Here is an 18030-nt window from a genome sequence, read left to right on the forward strand (position 1 = left end):
ACTCAAAAATTTGAATATTGTGAAAAGGTTCAATATTGAAGACACCTGGTGCGACACTATAATCAGCTAATAAACTCAAAACACCTGCAAAAGCCTTTACATTGTCTCTCAGTCTAGTTCTGTAGACTACACAATCATGGGGAAGACTGCTGACTTGACAGTTGTCCAAAAGACGACCATGGACACCTTGAACAAGGAGGGCAAGACACAAAAGGTCATTGCAAAAGAGGCTGGCTGTTCACAGAGCTCTGTGTCCAAGCACATTAATAGAGAGGCGAAGGGAAGGAAAAGATGTGGTAGAAAAAAAAGTGTACAAGCTGGATTGTGAAACAAACCCCGTTCAAAAATGTGGGGGAGATTCACAAAGAGTGGACAGCTGCTGGAGTCAGTGCTTCAAGAACCACTACGCACAGATGTATGTAAGACATGGGTTTCAGCTGTCGCATTCCTTGTGTCAAGTCACTCTTGAACAACAGACAGCGTCAGAAACGTCTAAAGACAAAAAAAGGACTGGACTGCCTGGAAATCAAGAGTCCCAGAGTCTGGAGGAAGAGAGGAGAGGCACACAATCCATGTTGCTTGAGGTCCAGTGTAAAGTTTCCACAGTCAGTGATGCTGTTTGGGTTGCTATGTCATCTGCTGGTGTTGGTCCAAGGTCAACGCTGCCATATAACAGGAAGTTTTAGACACACAGTGCCAAAGCTACCAGTACCTGGTTTAAGGACCATGGTATCCCTGTTCTTAATTGGCCAGCAAACTCGCCTGACCTTAAATCCATAGAAAATCTATGGGTATTGTGAAGAGGAAGATGCGATATGCCAGACCCAACAATTCAGAAGAGCTGAAGGCCACTATCAGAGCAACCTGGGCTCTTATAACACCTGAGCAGTGCCACAGACTGATCGAATCCATGCCACGCTGCATTGCTGCAGTAATTCAGGCAAAAGGATCCCCGACTAAGTATTGAGTGCTGTACATGCTCATACTTTTCATGTTCATACTTTTCAGTTGGCCAAGATTTCTAAAAATCATTTCTTTGTATTGGTCTTATATTTATAAGATACAGGTGAACCTTCTTAATTTAAAAAGTGTTTCAATTAAGGATATCCTTAAACAGGATGTTTTAGGTTGATACTGGATTTAGTCTATGTCTACTGTTGAAGTGAGGAGCAGGTAAAGTGAATGTCGTGGTGTTTGATTACAGTGCTCGCCCTTAATGTTTGAACTCTGATCGTTGCAGGTCTGGTATCAGGGTGCGGAGTGCGTAAATATTTACCACAGCGCAGTGGGAGTCTTTCCGGAAGGTTCTCAGCACTTACAGGGAATTAAGCAGCTTCTGAACAGAGGGAACACCCTGCTGTTAAACACAGGGGAGACCTCGGGAAGACACACACAGATGGACGTTCAGCACACACACACACACAGGCAGTGAGGCATTGCAACCAGGGATATCATCTCAATACCATGAGACATGATTAAACTTAGCAAAAAAGCACACACAAACATACAAAGGGTTTCTTTGTAAACAGAGAAAACAATGGAATAGCTAACAATGAAAATGCTAGTGACTGCTTTATATGAACATGTGAAATACCACACAGAAAAAATAAGAAAAAAGAAGATGTGAGATGACTTTAATATTGCAATCATGATTTTCCAATTTAAAATCAAAAAGGTCACAAAACTAGAAGTAGGAGATGCTAGGAGTCAGATAAATTAATAAAAAGGGAGAGAGGTGGAAAGAAATGGTGGAAAGAAAACAAAGAATTCATTCTCCAAACCATTCCTGATCTCTGCTTTTGAAATAACATGGGCATGTTATTACGTAGTCTAATACGTAGTGACAAAATGGTACTATAATAAGCTATGTCCTGTATATGAAGGCTTGAACTGGACTATAAATGGTCTGAATTGAGAACCAGGTCTTATGTCATTGTAAAGGGATCTAGCAGACGGGCTTGCCAAAAGCCCTGTGGTCTTGATGGATTCACATCAGCAGCTGAAGAAGAATGTAACGTAAAAGATGTTGCAATCATGTCTTGCTGACTTGTCTGTACAAGTTAAGGATTTTCCATTGCGCACAAACACGAACATACACCTTGAGTGTCCCAGAGTGACTCTGAGTGACTTCCATATGGAGGAAGTCAACATGTCCTGACTCTCAGAAAGCAACAACATAAAAGAGACCACAGCACTACACTAGCCTTCAAGGACACTTAAGAAAGAATCTACGCTCATCACCTCAAAACCCAGAATGGGGGTTACTAATGCTTGTAGCATGTTTTAGCTCTCCTTCTTCAGGGCAGCAGAAAACCGCAGTAATAACAAGAACAGCCTCTTAGCCAGAATGATAGGACTGAAATGATGACATGATACCTTAAAACACAAAAGAACATGTATTTAAACTACATGGCATTCTTGGCTGTGCTTTGAGTCATACACCTATCTGAATACAGGTAGTACAGTCATGCCAACAAAAACATACGCACTTGATTTTCTCTCTATAAAGAACAGAAAGATATGACAAGTGAAAGAAACAAATTCTATAGAAAACAAGTACACAGTGAACTGAAAAAATAACTAACGTTTTCACACCTTTCACACATTTTCCTAAACACTAGTCCTGCCCTAAATGTTCACCACTTTTCTTTCTTTCTTTTTTTTCTAAATTAATAATACTTCTAATATATATTTTTTATTAATAATTTTATTCAGCAAACTGATCAAAACTGTGCAGTTGTGCTACTGAGGCATCTGTCGTTGCTAAACATCCATCAGCTGCGATGTCCGTTACAACAAGAAATTTTCAGTAATGGATTTCCACCAACGAAAAACCCTTGTAACTCTGCTACAAGATTTATTTACGAAGAAAAGTAAAAAAAAAAACTCTGCAGTGTTTGGGTGCACCTTATTTTTCTGAAACAACAGGGAATTTCACCCCGAAGGAAGCTGACTGAGTTGGTTCTTTTCACATGACCTGGTGCGCTTGCGTCCTTCTGAAAAGCTGAGATGTTTTTAAGTAGATTTGGTGCAGACGCGCCTGGAAAAAAGGAGCACACAGCGCGCGCGCGCGTTGCGACAACATCTCTTCCATTATGAGCCCGCATATCGCATTTGAAATAACGAACTTGAGCACCCAAAAGACACGATATGTAAATGGCCCCTTCATTAGTCAAAATGTTTACTTTCGGTTAACGGTTAAACGGTCAATATGAGCATCCCTAACTGGCATATAAACACAATATAACATACAAAATTAATACATTTCAAGCCACACAGGTCAACATTTTGGTATTTCTTGCTCTGAATAAAAGTTTATTGATCTTTGAAAAGGTGTACCTGCGTTATTATGCCATTAACATTATGTTAGTTGAAACTGGTCTTAGAACGACAATATTATCGTTTATCGCGTTTCTTGGACAATTTATCGGACAATTTATCGGACAGTAAGGGCCGTTTCATAGTCAACGCGAGCAAGCAACGCGAGCGACGCGCTCCCTTTCATAGTCTAAACCGTGAATGCAAGCGTCACGGGTGATGCGTGTATGCAATACACCGCTCACGCAACAGGGGGTAGTAGAGTCGGGTCGCGTGATATTCAGATCACAATGGCAACTGAAGAGGAGTGTATTCTGTTGCTGATGAACTATCGTATAAATGTGGATGAATACGTATAAGTTCGCATAATTTTTCCTCTTCCTCTTTTGTATTCAAACCTTCTTCTTCTGTAAACACAATATACTTGAATTAATGTACAATACTTGCAATGTCGCCCCCACCGACAACGCATAGTATTGCGTGAATCGGTGCGTCATATATCAAAAACTAGGAAGACACATTTGGCTACGCACCGACGCATAATGGCGGCCGAAGCGTAACGATACGTAGCCTCGGGGACGTGTATGCGTACAGATGTGTTGACTATGAAACGGCCCTAAAAGTTGTTATCGTTACAGGCCTAGTCTCATGCATGAAACGGGATTCTAAAAATGTGGTGCTCAAGTTAAAATAAATTCCCATCTTCCTGCATTTTTTCCTATTACACTGACTACGTCGCATCTTTGTCAACACAAAAGCTCATTCTGTGTGAATGGCACCTAATGATATATTCTACTTCTGGTCTTTCACATGTGGCTGGATCATTATTTTCTCTTTACTGTTAACACTGGCATATTGTCAAAGTGTCTAATTCTAACGTTCAGTAGTATTTCTATTGAAAATCATGATTATTCGATTATATATTTATAAAATAATGGCAAAACATTAAATTCAAATTAATCTATCAAATTGGAAAAATCCCCCAACCCTACATTTGAGTGACAAATTACTGGAGGGGATCGATTATTGCCCAACCCTCACACTGATGGACACATCATCACAGAAGAGAAGTTGTTGTTTTAGAGTAAAGATTACAAGGGCACATGTATAAAAAATATGTACACTAGACAAGAACATAATCAAGACGTGTCTCTAAACATTATTTAATTTAAAAGTCTTTGAACTGGCTCTGGACTGCTATTCACCATCCGACCAATTCTAGTACTTTCAACTCCCTCTCTCTCTCTCACCTCTCGTGTTGTGCCTGGTACGGTTCCGTGGTCTTCCATATGGCATCACTCAGCTCTGTATGAGAGACCCTGGCACAGCATCAAAGACCTGCTCTGATTGTAAACACCACTGTAGAATCCAGACCTGTGAAACCCACCTGCCAGTGCACCAGAAAGCACAGTAACAGGGAACACATACAGGTCTGGAATCTGTGGAAAAGAATCTGAGACGTTGTCTATAAGTAATTCATATGATGCTCTCTAGCCTCAAGGGTCTCTTTTTTACCCCCCCAAAAATGGGCATTCCTCAGGAGAATCTATCTTGAATTTAAAAAATAAAATGCAACTTAGGACAACCTCCGATGCCTTGCTTCATGACGGTTTGAAATATGTTCTAGCTCTGGTTATAGTGCACAATAAATCACTACTTGTGAATGCACAAAAAAAGAGCTTCACATAAGACCATATTTCAGCAGAAAAATGAGAATGAAAAACAAAGTTGTCATCAACCCAAACATAAAATCAAGATCTGCCCGCAGACAACATTTCTGATGCTGAATGAGACACCAGCTCTGCGTCTGGCTTGAACACCACATAACTCACCCTGCAGACAGACATCTGGTTGGTTGTCAGGGTCCCTGTCTTGTCTGAGCAGATAACGGAGGTGCATCCCAGCGTCTCCACTGAGGGCAGAGAACGGACAATGGCATTTTTCTTGGCCATGCGACGGGTGCCCAACGCCAGGCAGGTGGTGATGACAGCTGGCAGACCCTCCGGGATGGCTGCAACTGCCAAGGCCACAGCTATCTTGAAATAGTAGATCGCACCTCGAATCCAGGAGCCACCGTGGACCGGGTCGGCGAAATGGCCGATGTTAATGACCCAGACAGCGACGCAGATTAATGAAATGACCTTTGAGAGCTGTTGGCCAAACTCATCCAGCTTCTGCTGCAACGGGGTCTTCTCCTGCTCGGTTGACGCCATCTGGTTACGGATCTTACCGATTTCGGTGGAAACGCCAGTGGAGATGACAACACCTATGGCCCGACCCGCAGCAATGTTTGTGCCCTTTTGGAAAACATGAGAAGATGCATACATAAGCAAATACAGTGGGTAAAGAAAATCATTACCCCCCTTTAAAACAATATTATTTTGAGTTTTTGTTTTATCCAGCTGTATTTACTCATCTTATAACATCCAAGTGAAATATGTAACACCAACATGTCAGAAAAAAGAAAAAAAAGAAAATCACTGACATGGAAAAAGGATCACCCCCTTTTGACAGTATTTTGTTGAACCACCTTTTAAACCACACTCTTTTAATTACAGCCTTTAGTCTGTTGGGATATGTCTCTGTGTACTAACTTTGAACATCTAGACTTTGCAATATTTGCCCACTCTTCTTTGCAGAACTGCTCAAGTTCAGTTAAATTTCATGTAGACTGCAGTCTTCAAGTCATTCCACAGATCTTAAATGGGGTTTAAATCTGGGCTCTGACTAGGCCATGTAGACACATTCATCTTTTTGTGCTTTGGGTCACTGTCATGTTGGAAGGTAAACCTTCTTCCCATTGACAACCTTCTGGCAGATGGCAAAGTATTTGATGGGATTTCGCATCATTTTTTCTTCAGTCCCTGCTGCAGAGAAACAACTCCATAACAAATTTAAAATCACCAACTACATATTTTACTGCAGAATGCAGTTATTTGGATGGTGAGCTGTATTGGATTTTCTGCCAGACATATCGTTTGGTGTTGATGACAAATAATTCAATTTTAGTCTCATCTGCCTCAGAATCTTCAATGTGTGTTTTGCCAAGGTTCACTCATGACCGAAACAGAGATCTTTTGACAGCTTTGTAATTGATTGTTTGCTTCAGTTGCACTACAAAGGACGGAAATGCTCTTTTCAAGATGAGCTAATTAAAATGACATGAGTTGACTGAAAGTCAGATGGCTTTGTGTACCACTGAGAAGATGATCAGCTACACCAGATTGAGTTTACAAGTTATTTTTTGGGATGGGGGTTAGAGGTCCTTTTCCCCAAATCTGTGATTGTGTTTTTTTTTTCCTGACATGGTTTTATATCTTTCACTTGGATGTTAAGAAAAATGATGTCCGTCTTCATTTCAGGCTGTAAAGCAACAAAATGTGATCATTTCAAAGGGCGGTGATCTTTTCTCTACCCACTGTATACTTGAATGGAACAAATATACAATTTTTTTTCCAAATCTAAATTTACACTTTTGAGAACTTGGAAACAACAGCATTAGAAGTTCCTCAGTCACATATAATTTGCTAAAACGTAGATTGGAAAAATCCTTGACTTGTGTGGAGTTGGCTTAATGTTATTAGGGAGATTTTCCCCTAATAGGAAACTACATCTTTCATTACCACTATGTGTTGGAAAATGCATAAAGCTGTACTATTAAAGCACATAGGCCATATACAGTTTATTTCAAATGACTTAAGATGAAAACAGGAAAACTGCATTAACTCTGACGTTATACTATCACTCACTAGGCCAATAATATCAACTGGGGTGTTCCCTGTCCCCAGATGATGTTAACACAACCTAAGTGGATTGAGAGCGGACAAATGCATGCCTACTTAGAGCATCTGAATGACTGCAAATGAATGCAGACAGGAAGAGCATGTTTAGACTGAACAGAATACTTAAGTCTTATTATATCCTACAGTACAACAATATTCTGCAAACTAGAGAGAGACAAAGAAAATAGCAAAAATACTCAAAGACACAAAAGAAAGCAAATAATAATTATGTAATACATTGCAAGACTAAAAATGCTATGAAATAGGCAAGCAGAAAATATTTATGGAGTAATATTTATATGCAAATAAACTGCTTATATGCACATGAGAAAGTTCCCCTCTTAAAACAGGCAGTGAAGTGCTTACAGAAAACAGCATGTTCTTTTTGTCTTGATTGACAGCTCGTGGATCTGGCACGGGATCAGTGTGTTTGATAACAGACACAGATTCACCTAAAAACACATTGGTGGTTTTAAATCAGGTGATACTGAGAACTGAGCAATGAAATGTTCAGCGGTTCATCTCTGATGTCCACAGTACCTGTGAGAATGGACTGGTCCACTCTTAGGGTGGTAGATTTGATTGAAGTGATCCTGATATCTGCTGGGACCTTGTCTCCAACTAGAAAACAAAATGAGAGTAACTTGATCAAAAAACAGGCAAAGGCACTCTTCCGTTACAGATGAATGTGACAAGTCGAAAAGAGTACGACATTTGCCTGAGGAGTCATAACTGCAATCATAAACATGAAATAAGACCATGCACAGCCATCATTTAAGGCTATTCTTGACTTCTTGTTTTCCAGGTAAACACTTAATTACAACAGATCAAAGCAAAAGAAAAAAAAGTGACAGAAACAAAATAAAAAAAATAAATAGTGAGAGAGAGAGAGAGAGAGAGAGAGAGAGAGAGAGAGAGAGAGAGACTACCTCAAAGACTAACTGCAGACACACTGGAACACCGCTCGATAGCCAGTTGATGAGAGAACACGTAGTGATCAATATATGGTTCATGCACAATGTTTACAAGAAAAAAAGTTTTTGTAATACAAAAGAAAGAAAAAAGAGGTGGGAAAAGCCCAGCCAGTAAGAGGAGACATAATCAGTCAATATGTGTCAATTTCGGCTTGGTTTTGTGAGTTTTTGCAGCCATTTAGGCTTTGAGCAGGAAATATTGTGTAGTATCTTGACTTAATAAACCTTTACTCTGTCCAACCTGAGACATCAAGACAAAGCTTCGTACACACTCATCACACAAGCTGCACGGATCTGCTTGTGCATTCACAGCACAAACAATGGCTGATACAGCAAATCACAGGTCGAGCATATTGAAAATTAGCAAAAAAAATGCATAAAGCAAAAATGAGACTCTTCCAGAAAACTGCATTAAACAAATATCTTGCTAATCTATTGTGAGCTTTGGCATATGCACAACTACATCTACTTGGAATCTAAACACATTCATTTTCAGAGAAAGCTCAAATGTCCTCTGAATTCAAGCCCATCATTCTGCATACACACGAGTACAATTCTGTTCAAATGTTTGGGGTCTCTAATCATTTTCAATGCTTTTGAAAGAAGTATGCACAACAAGACTGCGTTTATTTGATCAAAAATACAGAAAAAAACAATAATACTGTAAATTATTATTGCAATTGAACATAACTGTCTTCTATTTTAATTAATTATATATATGAAAAACATTTTTCAACCTTCCAAACCATTCCATAGAACCTACAGAACAGTGTGAAGCATTCAGGTCTACCAATAAATAACCTTGCAGTAGGCGTTACTGAGCTTGCAAATTCTCATCCCCAAGTTATATAGCTCCTGGACAAAGGGGCTGCTGGGCACTTAATGAGCATTTTACAGCAATTAGAGACCCTTATGTCGTAATTATACTCCATTTAAACCCTTAGGCTGAGCTGAAGGTATGCAAGAAAACAGCCACACTTCCCATTAGTCTCTTACACACTGTTAGACAGATGGATGGATGAGCGGTCCGGACAGTCTTGGAAAAAAAATCATGCTTCAGTGAAACTCTGAAGAATGTTGTGTTTTCACAGAACAAAAAAGAAAAAGGGAGGATTTTTGCAAAATAAATTGTTCGTTAGTCACATGATCTTGTATAATATTATCATGTACAGTAAAACATATCTTTCTTTCTCTATTCTTGCTGCTTCAACCCTCTGGACACAATTTTCAGCCGTGCACTCTCTGTTCCTCCAGCGTCGCAGGACTGGCTCAGCCCTGGGGTATCTGACGAGGGAGACAACACACGCATCAGGGACTGCTCTGCGTGGGAGTAGGGATAGAGAGGGCTCGGTGTGTAGGAACCTGTTTATGCTCCCAGAACGACAGACCTTTCTCTTCTCTTTCTTGGATTTTATTCCTCTCTCTCTCCTCCCTCAGCGGTGTCTCCCACCCACTCGGTTAAACTGCAAATTGGTACGGAACCCATCTAAATGCTAATGCGAACCACTTTTTGCCATACCAAGCCAGAACAATGCTAAGTGAGCTAAATATACACAGACATTATGACAGTAGATGGCAAGCATCTGATAGCAGGAAACAGGCCTCCGTGGACAGAGCATAAACTTGATTAGAAGGGGTGACGCATGCTTACTTGTAAATGTGGAATGGTGTAATAACAGATGCTGGCGAGTTCAAGATGTTTGCATATGCTGATCAAAACGATCTAAGAGCCGGTGGGTATGACTAAAAGATGATGAGACTAAAGTGAATTTATTTTCAAGAAACACAGTCAGTGCTTCACTGTTACTCATCTTTCCAAGGCTTTCCAAGTCTCCAGGCTTTCCATAAACCCCCTTCTGGTTCCTTGGATATTCTTATGGAGTGAAAATGTTATTTTTGAGCCTCCAAAACAGCCGAGGGAAAGTTCCACTTCGGACACTGTGATCACTGCAACCATAATGTCGGCCTAACGCTGAAACAATGCTGGACTGACTGGAAATTGAAAAGTGTAAATAATCTATAAATATCTTTAGTACTCATGCATGCACGCAAAAAAAAGTGGCCTGACCACTGTTTTCCAACCTCCGATTCTCTTAGTGGTCTGTGCCAAAGGTTTCGATGGAATAGCCACTTAAAAATGGTGGGTACAGGCAAGACTCTGCAGCGATGAGAGAGGAGCGGGTGTTGTGGGTCATATTTTTGGTTGGCATTTGTTTTGAATTATTTATTTATTTATTTTTTAGTAGTAATCAATTTATAGTTCTCACAAGTGTTTTTTTTTTCCAGTGTGTAATTTTCATTGAACCTCTAGAGAAACTGAAAGGTTTTTTTAGGTTGGGGTTGTTGTATGTTTGCTTACATGTTAGATAGTGCTTAGCAACACGGTTATGTAATCGGCATAGTCGGGTTAGACAGAAATTGAGAAATATTTCAGCAGATGCAGCTGACAACACCTCTGTCATGCCAACGCTTCCCACTTACTGAACAGGACTTGTTAAATGCTACAACTATAACCCATGAACTCAGCACAAGCAGCTCAGCGTGTGTGAATGTGTCTGCACTTCGTTAGTGGATTCTCGTAGCTATAAGCCAGAGGATGGATCTTGAACCTAAGTGGCATCTCGGTTTCCCCCAATACCAATGATAACAAAGTACAGAAGATGCATAGAATGCCAGCCGTTTCCACCCTCACAGACTTCTGGTGTGGAAACACCTCTCCTCTGCTCCCCCCGGACTAATTCACCTTGTCTAGTTTTTGTTCAGCTTGCAGGCTGGGAAGTGCTCAAGGCCTCAGCAAGAGGAAAACACCAAAAATCTCACTCGCAATCCAAAAATATCTATCAAACTGGCCATGGTGTTTAACTACACAGCAACAAAAATTAAAAGTGTTTGTTCAAAATGCTCTAGGATCAGTGTTTGTCAGCATTTTTGATGTCATGATCCCTAGGTACAATGAAGCAATTTGCAAATGACCAACTTTCTAAAATATATGGTATATATATTTTTTTGTGTGTACCGGTAAATATAGATTAAAAATGTGAAAACAAAAATGGTGTAAAAAATGTGGTATATATTTAGTTTTTGTTAAGTTGGCATTAAGTTTACATCTCATTACCATTCCTATTTAAAAATAATTAAATATTTCTACTATTTCTTATATGAAAATCTGACTTGCTTTCCTTTCCAGGCACAAACCACGATGCACAATTTTTGTTGGATGCATTTTTTTGGTACCTCCCCTAGTTATTCTCTCTCTCATTGGTCCAGAATCCCCTTAAACACAGCTAGACATTAACATAGCTATACATAACTACAAATGTATACTGACTGGGTGTAATTTTGTTGCATTGTTGCACAATTTTTGCTTTCAGGAAAGACAGAAACGTGATACTGGAAACATCTGGAGTGACAGTGATGTCTGCTTGTTACTTTACATGTCTGTCAGTTTGACCTTGACATGGGAGGGACTCTGGGGCTGGTTACCATGCTGACATGGCCCATAGGTGTCAGGGGGTGAAGACTGACAGCAGGAGTGCATGTACGTGTGCAGAGAGGAGAATCTGGCCCCTGGAATGCAGGCTTGTCAAGGCATAAGACCAAACAGTGCACCTGAACAAAGAGACGCTTGTTACCACCGTGCTAAGACAGGTAATGTAACCCACATCTCATTCCCATCTCTTTAAAGGTGGGGTAAGTAATTTTTCAAAAACGCTTTGGAAAAATGATTTGGGTAACTTGTAGCCAATCAGTAGTAAGGTTCATGCCTACTCATGTGGAAGAGAGAGCATTCAGTGCACAAGATGGACATTAGCCAAGCCGAGCAATGGTAATATAGAGATGGTGGATAAAAAACAAAAGAGGAAACCGTCTGCGGAACAAAAGAAGGCTTAAATCAATATCGTATCAACTTTCCAGCACTGGAGAGATCTCAGGGAGTGGAAGGCCTGTAATCGGATGTCGAGATTGCTTTGTTTCTTCTTGATAGTTGAGTAACACCGTGTACCTGCAAAGTACACTAGACACAACAAAATGGCCATTGAAAATCATTTGAAATAAATACAATGCAGCTGCAGTTTTCTGTCGGGGATTTGTTGTGTCGTGCCGCGGTGCATCCAGTGTAGACCACAGATATGTATATATATCTATGGTGTAGACAGCATCACTGATTTTAATAAGTTCTATACTATTTTGTTGCGCATCAGCACTCGCCTCCGTTGTAGACACAGTGTAACATTGGCTTTGCTTTGTTTCACAGAATTAATCGTTGCCTGGGTTGTGTACATATGTGTGGGGCGGAGCGATCCAAATGGGGCGAGACCCTTTTGGTGTGTTTGTTTTGATGATTTCAAATGTCAACAGTAACTACCAGAAATCACTTACCCCACCTTTAATTTCATCTGTCTCTCTTCCTCTCTGCATCTTGCTGCATTTATCGCTCCCTCCTACTCATCTATCTTTCACGCTTTCGCACTCTTGCACTGCTCTGCCTTTTCTACCTCCCTCACACATTCTGTATCTCTCTATACGCACGTTCCCTCCCACTGCCCCCGCACCAGTCTCATCTTTGACTCTCTCACTTTCACTCCCATTCACAGTGATGTGGCCACCGCATCCACGTTTCTGAATGAATGCAGATGCTCTCGAACATGAATCAGGAAATCTTTTGGTGTTACACAGGGATTATAAGTCTGATCCTTCTTTTGTTTTCACTGTAGTGAAAAGCAGATGCCTGCTGTTGTCTCCTTTCCCCTCATCTCTTCATCTCTCCACACTTGGCTGACGCAGACTGGAGATCATTAGCAAGTAGGGGTTTAAAAAAAGCAAACACTGATTAATTTGAAGCAGAGACCAGCATATTTATATGTGTGCGTGTGATCCACAGATACAGTCAATCCATAACAGAATGATCTACATATGCACTGGCAGGATCCCTAACAGAGAGTGGGCATGTTTTATGTGTGAGGGAGGCATTGGTAAGCCTGTAGTCACATGAATGTGGAGAACCGTGGGACTGACAATGTGGAAAAAAGCAACATGTTTTCAAAAGAGGTAAGACAGAAAGAGAAAGAGTACTAATGTCACTTTTCACCCCTTGTACAATGAACAGAATATACACACACACACACACACTGACTTTTTCAGCATGTCTCTGCTTGGCACCCTCACACTCACAGGGAAGCCACTTACGTAAGACAGACTGGGATATTCCTGCTCTGCTTTTAAGTTCTTGGCAAGGAGCCCGTGAACACACACAGAGAGAGAAACCCTGAAGGGCTCCCGTTCAGGGCACAGTTGTGGTGAAATGCACACAAACACACACACTCTGGGCAGCCACACATAGGCCAATGCGAAGACTAGGGAAAACGACAGCCTGTGTTTGTGTGTTTTGGGTACAGCGAGAGGTGGTGATGACTGGAATAAGGAAAAAAAGGACCAGGCCACCTCCGCTGTGTATTATGTCAGACCACATTGGTGAATGTTCAGCAGAAACCTCCAAATATTCACAAACATAATCTCTCTGCAGATTTGAGTACTTCTCTTTACTCAAGGGAAGAGACAGAGTAGATTAGGTTTTTTCAATTGGACAGAGAGATAGTAGAAAAAAATAAGAGGGAATGGGAAAGAGAAGAAACAGGTCCAAGCTTACCAGAAACCTCCACAATATCTCCAGGCACAATATCTCGAGCTTTGATCCTCTGGACGGCTGTGCGGTTCATGCGGTAGACTTTGCCCATCTCTGGCTCGTATTCTTTCAGAGCCTCGATGGCACTCTCTGCATTTCGCTCCTGAGACCATATAAAACCACACAAAAAAAAGGACACATGCATTGCATCCGTAATTTGCCCATATTTCATTTTATTTCATTTATGCCACTGGTCTGATTAGGCTAAAACAAACGTAGCCTACTCTTACAGGTTTCAATAGAAGCTCTCTTGCTCTACATTTAAATGTTCTGTTATGAGCATGAAAATAAGAGAAAGGCAAAAAATGGTAATACAAATAAATTAATTTATAATATTTAAATGAATATTAGAACATTATATTAAAATATCATTATATTAAAATGTATATTATAAATCACTTTTTTTTTTAAATAAAAAATAAAATACTGTCACATCCTTATGTACATACTAATAAACAATTCTGTACAATAATCCTGATAATAATCTGCAATGTTTAGGAACAGAAGACTGTAATACAGTGGTAGCAGTAATAGTATATCTCATGCTAAACAGCAGGACATCAAGCAGACTTGCTGTTCTGATATTACTTATTGAGAAGATAGATATGATCATTAGTTGTAGTTCTTTGTGGTCCTTCAGTTTCTCGCCCACATGCACACACACACACACACACACACACCCACCTGCCAGACTCCAATGACTGCGTTGGCCACCAGAATGAGCAGGATGACAATAGGCTCCACGAAAGCTGTGGTCGTCTCCTCCCCCTCCTCAAACAGGGCCAACACCTAATAAACAAACACAACATAAATTACTCCTATAACATTCAAAGCTCAGGTCTGGTAAAGTTACTATAAAGGGAATTCACGTATTACACAAAGTACACAAATCAAGTAAAAGTACAGATACATACAATAAAATATTCCTCCAGTAAAAGTACTCTTTTTTTCAATTTTATTGCTTTCAAAAGTACTCTATTTTTATGTACTCAAGTAAAAAAAGTACATATTTAGCAATTTTAAATAGACTACTTAATTTAATTTTATATTAGCACATATTTTTTTTTATAATCCAACTGCTCAAAATACCTGGGTTTTTCCCAAAATAACCACTATATGGAGTCAAGATATATTTCTGTTGTTGATATGGACTAAGTTGACGAGAGTAATGTTCACTGTGAAGCTTACACTGTGATTTACCTGAGAGAAAACAGAAATGACCATCTGATTTTCACCAGTAAGAAAAAGTGTTTTAAAGTTTGTTGTTTTGCAGAACATCACATCTATATATGACATGAGAATAAGGCCTGAAGTTAGGAAGAATATTTTAAGGAAAATATAATTATATTTTCATAATGACTTTTTCCTTCTCAAACATTGTCTGTGGTGTAAAAACACCCCTGACCAAATGACCTACTTTGATGATTACCATGTTCAGAACATCACATCCTTTCTTTTTTTTCTCCAGATGTAATCTCTTTTGATGGTTGAATAAAAATATTTGGACTTTATTGTAAAAAATTACCTCAATTTAGCACCAGCAAGCTTGTTAGCTAGACGGTTAGCATCAGCTAACAATATTTACTTATTTCCAGTATGGTTATGAATAAACATTCATATCGGTCTACTCTGCTAGTTAATCCAAACAATATAAAAATGTATACTGTTGATAAACAATATAAAAACAGACGTCACATAGGGCATGCGCAGCATTTTAATAAAACTGTTAACATTACGGCAGCGGGGAATTTGAACGTTATTTTATTTAATCTGTGTTATTTTAATGTTTGTTTTTATTTTTTGACAAAATTTTGACATTAATCACTTACTTTCAACAGCATCAGTCGCGCACGTGCTCACAAGATCTCTCGGTTCTTACTTGTGAATTCAGTTCACTGGAGACTCGCACTAATCATAAACAAATCATTTGGTGCGATTAGCGATACGATTTATAAGCTTAATTGAAAAGACTCAGTTCGTTCATGAATCAGAAACCGCTTCTACGTGTCGGAGCACATGATCTATTATAAGGAATAACAATTTGTTATAGGAATAACAACTCAAAAAATGTACTTAAGTACAGTAACAAAGCAAAGCTACTCCGTTACTGACCACCACTATATTCACTTCCATAAGTTTGGGAAAATAAATAAATTACTTTTATTTATCAAGGACACAATGAATTGATCAAACATATTAGTAAAGACATTTATAATGTTACAAATTATTAAAATTTCTGAATACTGGAGTAATGGCTTCTGAAAAAACATTTTTACATTTTAAAATGTATTCAAATAGAAAACAGCTTGCAATAGTTTGTAAAATTGCAATAATATTTCACAACATTACTGTTTTTACTGTATTTCTGATCAAACAAATGCAGCCTTGGAGAGCAGACTTCTTTCATAAACATAAAAACATCTTCTGTTGGCAGAGAAAGCAAAGTATTAATAAATGAATAATAAGTATTAATAAAAAATAAGTATTATTAATAAGAATTACTAATAAGCAACTGAAAAAGTCCTCTTTGTTGAACCTCAAAGACCTGACCATAGTACCACTGTTCAATAAACAGTACAATAAACATCAGGATCTGTCTGTTATTAAACAAGATACTGATCATTCCACACCCATTACAAATATTCCAGTGAAATCATGCCGTAAGTTACATGCCCCGGGCAGATATGTGGGAGTTTGGGGTGGGAGTCATTTTTAGAAAAACCCAAGTTACCTTAGAATCTAAAAAGCAGTTCATGCAATTTGCATGACAAGGTAAATATAGAGTGTAAATCCAGCTGGAATGGAATGTGACAGCTTGATTTTTGCAGATCGCAGAGACAGCCTTGAAGTTCATTACTTTCTGACAGTGTTCATCTGTTCAACTTCACATCAGAGATTGAAACTCCAGAAAAGTATGACGTGAACTGACCTGAAAGATTTGTTCAATGGCACTAGAAGCCAACAATTTTCTTAAAAGGATAGTTAGAGGTAGACTGGTAATACCAAACTCTGCTACTTCGCTTTGCTTCGTAGACAGAGTCTGGAAGGGCATAATTGACCAGCGTTTTCTTTCTCGTGGGGCTCAGCCGCCTCACACTTCCACTGTTAACACAGGAATGCTGCGAAAACAAAACCATTGAGTGAAATACCGGAGTGAACATGGCAGTTCACAATCACAATAATCGCCTTGCCAGACTTTGGCCTCCCCAGTTTCTCACCAATGATCGGTAACAGTTGATAAATTTAACTTTTCCCAAAACCTGTCAGGAGTAGGGCCACAACTTCACCTCCATTCAGAATGTGAAACTAACACTCTTCTTGTTCGCGCTTCAGTTGGCAAATGCTGGGAATATTCTCCACAACAGAGTGAATAGCATCACGTCTCTCCTCGTCTGTTTTCGATTTCCCTAAACTACAATCCTAAATTCGGCGCTTAGCGTCTACGTCACGACTCTCAGCCCACCTTCGGTTCTTTGTTTGGCCGGCTGTTTTGGAGCCAGAGGAAAACTGGGAGATAGTTCGCGATCTCAGACTGAGTACAGAAGCGAACTGAAATTGAGTGGATGTACAAAGTCTGACATAAAAAAAAAAACTGATATTGACTTTTTGGATGTGTTAAAGGGGTAATATTATGCTTTTTTTAAAGACCATTATTTTGTGTATTTGGAGACAGAATATGTTTACATTCTTTAATGTTCAAAAAACACATACATTTTCAAATACTGTACATTATAGTCCTCTATGCTCCGTCTCTCTCAAACACATAGTTTTCTACAAAGTTCCTCCTTCCGACAAGTGCAGTCTGTTCTGATTGGCCAAATGACCCATTGCATTGTGATTGGCCGAACACCACAAGCTCTCGTCAGAAATGTAACGCCTCTTTCCATAACCATGAGTTTCATCTTTCAGAATAAATGTAAAGATGTCAAGATAATAATATCCTTAGTCTTAGCATCAGTTCAAGCCTGAAAGAGGGAACAGAGTCATATGGCAGACACAGTGATGAAGCTCGTATGTGTTTGCAGAACACAAGCCACGGACGGTTAAGACAGCTGACTCCACTGTGTGACCCTGTCTCTCTCTCTCTCTCTCTCTCTCTCTCTCTCTATCACACGCGCACACACACACACACAAACGCGCGCACACACACACACACACTCCACATTTGAACAGTCAATAGCAAATACTTAAACTAATAACAAAACATACTTACAGTTGCTGATTCAGAAGCACCAGATTGTCGTAGCAAAGTCAAAATTACAAAACGGTCATC

At 39.5% G+C, this 18030-nt stretch overlaps 1 protein-coding gene across 2 annotated transcripts in view; it reads right to left on the reverse strand.

The window, feature by feature from the left end:
* LOC128007784 (sarcoplasmic/endoplasmic reticulum calcium ATPase 1) overlaps nucleotides 1–18030 on the reverse strand; it is a 66898-nt gene that overhangs the window by 21165 nt on the left and 27703 nt on the right. For both annotated transcript variants that reach the window (XM_052592832.1, XM_052592833.1), the window contains exons 4-8: nucleotides 14442–14546; nucleotides 13722–13860; nucleotides 7641–7721; nucleotides 7467–7552; nucleotides 5151–5615 (exon numbers count right to left, since the gene is read on the reverse strand). In XM_052592832.1, coding sequence (XP_052448792.1) covers nucleotides 5151–5615; nucleotides 7467–7552; nucleotides 7641–7721; nucleotides 13722–13860; nucleotides 14442–14546 — 876 coding nt within the window. The remainder of the gene's footprint in view (nucleotides 1–5150; nucleotides 5616–7466; nucleotides 7553–7640; nucleotides 7722–13721; nucleotides 13861–14441; nucleotides 14547–18030) is intronic.

This window comes from Carassius gibelio, chromosome A5 (assembly GCF_023724105.1).
Source record: "Carassius gibelio isolate Cgi1373 ecotype wild population from Czech Republic chromosome A5, carGib1.2-hapl.c, whole genome shotgun sequence".
In the NCBI taxonomy this organism is placed as follows: domain Eukaryota; kingdom Metazoa; phylum Chordata; class Actinopteri; order Cypriniformes; family Cyprinidae; genus Carassius; species Carassius gibelio.